Below are 5,915 nucleotides of genomic sequence, written 5' to 3' on the forward strand. Positions count from 1 at the left end.
GACCACTTGAGGCCAGGAGTTCAAGACAGCCTGTGTAACATAGTAAGATCCTAAATCTATGAACACTAAAAAAAAGAAAAATCATTTTACTCATTGTGATAGGCAAAATTGTAAGATGACCCCAAATGATCCCTGCCCTGTGAATATGAGATATCACTCCTATAATTGTTACATCACAGGGCAAAGGGATTTTAAAGGCATATTTAATGTTACTGGGTTACTAATCAGTTGGCAATGAGTTCATCAAAAGATTACCTGGATGGGTCTAAACTAATCACATAAGCCCTTCAAATATGGGTCTAGGTGGGAGAGAGATGCACTTTTGTTGTCCTGAAGTAAAGCAAAATGCCTACAGGGGCACGTGGCAAGGAGCTGCTGGTAGCCTCTAGGAGCTGAAAGTGGTCAGCAAGAAATGAGGACTCCAGTCCTACAACAAGAAGGGACTGAATTCTACCACAATCACATGAGCATCCAAAAGGACCCTGAGCTCCAGATTAGAATGCAGCCTGGACAACATACTGATTTTACCTTTGCAAGACCCTGAGCAGAGAACCCAGTCATGCCATGCCAGACTTCTGACTTACAGAACTACACAATCACAACTGGGTTATTAGGCACTACGGTCGTGGTAACTTGTTATGCAACATTCGAAAACTAATTCAGTCATCCTTAGGAATTAGTCTTGAATCCCTAGTTCCTGTACCATGACTTTTCATTACCCATTAAGACTCTACTCAGATGTCTCCCTGACCTTCTCTAGAAATGCCTTACTTTGCACAACCACAACACTCTGAACATACCACCAACACACTGAAAGCACTTGACTCTGAACGCCATTGTATAGTGACTACATAGACCCTTCAAAGCAAATGCAACATGCAGCACAGGCTTGCAGGCATTCACCGTTCATAACTAACATCTGGTTCGTGTCACTCTTTCTCCCTGCCACACCTATGGATTAGTCACGGCAGGGACATAGCCACTGAATACTCACCACAGCACTGTTGTAAGTCACTGTTAGATATATGGCAGGCAGTAAGGAAGGTTACAAAATAATTATCAAAAGTAGACCACAAATGGCCGGGCACAGTGGCTCATACCTATAATCCTAGCATTTTGGGAGGCCGGGGTGGGTGGATCGCCCAAGGTCAGGAGTTCGAGACCAGCCTGGCCAACATAGTAAATATACATATAATTCAAAAGGATCATTTTAAGCCTTTTATACACAAAGTGATTTTAATTGATCCAGATGCCCTGTCTCACCAGAAGCATTAAGGTATAGAAACAGAGCTCTTATATCTTAGCTTATGACTAGCTTTATTACTATTACTAAAAACAACCTCTTTGTTAATGAACAAAAACAATTCATTTTCATGAAGAAAAGCTAAACGTTACAAAAAAGAAAAAGCACACTCAATAATTCAGCAACACCTTAAAGTATACCCTTCTTAATCTCGTTTTACTACGTGTGTATATAAAGACACTTACATACAGATTATTTTTGACAAAACTGGGATCACATTTTACCTGCTGCTTTTTATGTTAATACTTTTCTGAAGGCTCTAACACTAGCTGCGTAACATTAAACAAGTTACTTCACCTCTTTGAGACTCACTCCTTCATCTATGTAATACTGTAATTACCTACCTCACAGGTTTATGTGAGATTAAATAAAATAATCTGTGTAAAAGACTAAGCAAAATGTCTGGTACATACTAAAGGACCCAGTAAATGTTGATTTTTTTATGGTTGCATAATAACCTATCTAGCATAACTAATTGCCAGATAAAATTTATTTAACCAATTCTCTATTGTTGGACATTTTTAGCTAGGTTTGGTTTTGTTTTGTTTAAAGACTGAGTTTCGCTCTTGTTGCCCAGGCTGGAGTGCAATGGCACCATCTCAGCTCACCACAACCTGCTCCTCCCAGGTTTAAGCAATTCTCTTGCCTCAGCCTCCCAAGTAGCTGGGACTACAGGCACACGCCACCACGCCCAGCTAATAATTTTTGTATTTTTAGTAGAGACGGGGGTTTTTAACCAGGATGGTCTCGATCTCTTGATCTCGTGATCTGCCCACCTCAGCCTCCCAAAGTGCTGGAATTACAGGCGTGACCCCCCACTCCCCCTCCCACTTCCCACCCCCAGGCTCAGCCTTTTTGGCTACTTGTTAACTCATTAAAACAACACTGACATTAAAATCCATAGAGCTAAATCTAAATCTTTAACACATCCTGAATTTTCTTAGAATAAATTTCTAGAAATGGACTCCTGGCTCAATTATATTTAATACATTCCCAAATGGAAGGGCCTTACATTCACTAACATGCCCATTTCCTCACACTCCTCATCTCTACCTCACTCTCTACCTCACTTTTAAAGTTTATCTTTGTTTCTTAATTAACAGTGTTTTGTAAAATTTTAAAAGACTGCAGTAAATGGTATGAAAAGTACCATCTTTACTACTTACATTTTAATCACCATTCACACTTGAGAAAAGAGGCAAGCCTTCAGTGTCGTATTCTGATTTTTTCTCAAAGCACTGTCTTACTACACATAAGCTTTAGATTTAAAAAGAACAACTTCAGTTTACAGTTTCAGAATAAACCAAATTCAATCGTTGTTTCTAAGATAATGTTAAGAATTTAGAAATGCCTCCAAATTAGTCAAAACTCCACTTTTCTTGCAACTGCAAGCAAAGACCAGAAACCCTAAAATTAAGGAACACAATCTGTTGGGACTCAAAAAGCCTGGGAAGAAATTAAACGGAAACCGTCATCTTCGCTGTTGAGACCCTGTGCTGCCGGCATCGAAACATCTTCAGTAAACGCGTAGGGAACTGTTTCTTTAAATTAACACTACTAACACGCCTCCTTTTCCCTGGAAACGCATTTCCTGCAGCGAAGGCATTCCTGAAAAACAAGCGTAACCCTATTCGCAGAGCAGCAGGGCAGCAAGACTCAAAGGGAAAGCAGAGCGGAGTTCTGCACAGGAACAAGGCCGGCCGGGCCTCAGAGTGTCCGCCTCCCCGCCCGCCAGTCCCGGATCAACCAAGTTATGCGAAGTGACTAACTCGTGACAGCCTCCGGCGCTGGACGCCGGCCGCGCCGCCACCTCGTTCAGGTCCCACCGCTCCTGCAAGCAGCCCGACCCGGGATGGCTCTACTCCCCAGCCTTCAATCCCAGGACCTGGGTTTGGAATTAGGAGACTTCCTCAAGGGTCAGTCGTGCGGGATCCTAGCCATTCCACACAAAATCTCATGATGGGCAACAGAGAGGGGGACACCTCGAGCAGAGGTCAAATACCACACAAGGGACCCGGATCTTCCCACCCCGCCCTCATTCCCGGAGTGGGGTCTCGGGTGGGAGAACCGAAGATATGGATCAGAACTCATGCAAGTTCGGTGTCCCTCACACATTCTCAGGCTGGAGTCGGGCCTTAGGGGAAAACTCTCAGCAGAGATCGGATGTCACGCAGGACCCAGCCACCCCCATCCACTCAATACTGGATGGAGTTTTGTGATGGGAAAAATCCAGGTCAGGAGTTACGGACGACCTGCGCCGACCGGGACTACTTCTCGGTCCGGAGTTTGGGAAGAGCCCCGGGTTAAGGGTCAAAGGTCACGGAAGAACTCCCCACCTCCCCTGCCTTTCCAGTCCCGGGCCGGTTCAAGGGGTGTCGGGAACAAGCGGAGAAGAGCAGCGGCCATCGTACCTGAGTAGGGGCCAGCGCCTGCTGGAGCTGCTGCTGCTCCTCGCTGATCTTTTGCTTCAGTTTCTTGAACATGGCGCAGCGTAGGGTCCTGAGTGTCAATGAGACCTGAGGGGCGAGAGCCCGGGGAGTCCCGGCCGCGACAGCGACTTCTCTACACCAGGGACAGCGGGGGCCAGGCCTCGCCGCCCCCTCCTTGAGCCTGCGGGCAAGTCCGGACACTCGTCCTGAGGGTGTCGGCGTCGCCGCCGCCGCGTCTCTTTCCTCCGGGTGCCACTGGCTGGCCTCGGCCCCCCATCCAGTCCCGGCGGCGGCGGCGGCGACAACGGCAGCAGGTGAACTGTTTGCCAAGAGCGCCTGCGCGGCCTACGTGGAGCGCACCGAGGCTAACTACGGAGCTCCGGACGGGACAAGCACAACGTCGGCTCCCGCACATGCGCGCTCGGCCGGTCGCCCCGACCTCACTGGAGGACGCATGGTTCGCGGCTGCCTGATTTCACTGGGTACGGAGACAGCCCTCGCTGCTCAGAACTGGAGCGAGGGCTGGTCTCAACACTGCACTGACTCACCTGGGCTTTGGCCCTGCGAAATCAGACGGGGAGAATGCTGCCTCTGTTGATGGCAGCAGGGCTGACGGGCCCACAGCCAGGAACACAGGGATGAGCGTCCCGGATGGGAGAAGGGGAGATCCAGAGAACCTGACGCGGGCCCTCATGGATAGTGTCCTTCTGTTTAGTGGCTGTAGCTAGAATTCTATGTCTTCAGTGCCTAGTGTACGTTTTTGGGTTTTTTTCTTATCAGCGATTGTTAGTGAGTGAGTGTGTGTGTGTGTGTGTGTGTGTGTATCAGCTATTGTTAGTGTGTGTGTGTGTGTGTGTGTGTGTGTATATATATATATATATTTTTTTTTTTGTATGTTTTTTAGTAGAGATGAGGTTTCACCATGTTGGCCAGGATGGTCTCTATCTCCTGACCTCGAGATCTGCCCGCTTTGACCTCCCAAAGTGCTGGGACTACAGGCATCAGCCACCACACCCAGCCGGATACTGTATTTTATGTGTGACCCAAGACAATTCTTCCAGTGTGGTCCAGGGAAGCAAAAAGACTGGACACCTCTGTTCTAGATTATAGCATCTCCACATCGATCAGGGCAAGAACTATGTCTGGCAGGGCCTGACACTACATTTCTACACAGTTAATTCGTCTTCTTTTTGTTTTTGGAGTCTGAGTCTTGCTCTGTCTCCCAGGCTGGAGTGCAGTGGCATGATCTCGGTTCACTGCAACCTCTGCCTCCAAGGTTCAAGCAGTTCTCCTGCCTCAGCCTCCCAAGTAGCTGGGACTACAGGCCTAGTTTTGTATTTTTAGTAGAGGTGGGGTTTCACCACGTTGGCCATACTGGTCTCAAACATCTGATCTCAAGTGATCCGTCCACCTTGGCCTCCCAAAGTGCTGGGATTACAGGAGTGAGCCACCATGCCAGGGATTTTTTGGTTTTCTTTTTGTTTTTCCAGTACACTGCCAATGGGGGGGAAAGACGTTATTTAGTCTTAATACATCCAATTGCCTTATTGGCCAACTGGACAACTTCCAGTAATGGCCATAGGCATCTCATCTTCAACATGTTCAAAACCGAAATCACTTGCTCCAACCCCTCCACCATCACCATCGGGCTTATCCCTTCTGTGTGTCCTCTCACCCTCTTGCTGCTTCTCCTTTTCATAAGCTTGTTTTTTCATCTGTATTTTCTACCTTGGCTGGTGTCATCTCCACCTTCCCAGATAGCAAAGCCAAAAGTCTGGAAGTCAATCAAGATATCCCTCTCTATACATCACCCATATCCAGAGAATCACTAAGTCTTGTGTATTTTCCTCTGAAATATTTCTGAAATCCACCTGCTTTTCTAATTTACCCTGACAGTAGTCTCAGTCTTCATTACAGCTTATCATTTAAATGATAAGTCTTCCAGTTTTCAGGTTTGCTTCTTCTCAGTCCGTGTTTTACATGGCTGATGTTCCTCTCCTGCTGCAGCCCCATCAGCGGTCACCTTGTCCCACATGACAGTGTTCGTGCTCCCAGGCAGTGCAAGAAGCCCTCGGCAGCCTAGCTCCTGCTTTCCCTCTTACTACAGCCTCGCCACTCTTCACACTTCAAAGCTCCAGAAATGTCAGATTAACTCAGAGTTCCCCTGGCACATTCTGCCTTTT

At 47.2% G+C, this 5,915-nt stretch overlaps 1 protein-coding gene across 5 annotated transcripts in view; it reads right to left on the reverse strand.

Moving 5' to 3' along the window:
* The window catches only part of GOLGA4 (golgin A4), a 116,500-nt gene extending 112,358 nt beyond the window's left edge, over positions 1–4,142 (reverse strand). For 2 of the 5 annotated variants that reach the window (XM_017508448.2, XM_017508446.2), the window contains exon 1: positions 3,715–4,083. In XM_017508448.2, the coding sequence (XP_017363937.1) occupies positions 3,715–3,786 (72 nt within the window). In that variant the 5' untranslated portion in view covers positions 3,787–4,083. Of the gene's footprint in view, positions 1–3,414; positions 3,432–3,714 lie in introns of those variants that run through there. The other 3 variants (XM_017508449.2, XM_017508445.2, XM_037731305.1) reach the window with 3 other exon arrangements.
* Positions 4,143–5,915: the final 1,773 nt, after the last annotated feature.

This window comes from Cebus imitator, unplaced genomic scaffold, assembly GCF_001604975.1.
Source record: "Cebus imitator isolate Cc_AM_T3 unplaced genomic scaffold, Cebus_imitator-1.0 Scaffold391, whole genome shotgun sequence".
Lineage (NCBI taxonomy): Eukaryota > Metazoa > Chordata > Mammalia > Primates > Cebidae > Cebus > Cebus imitator.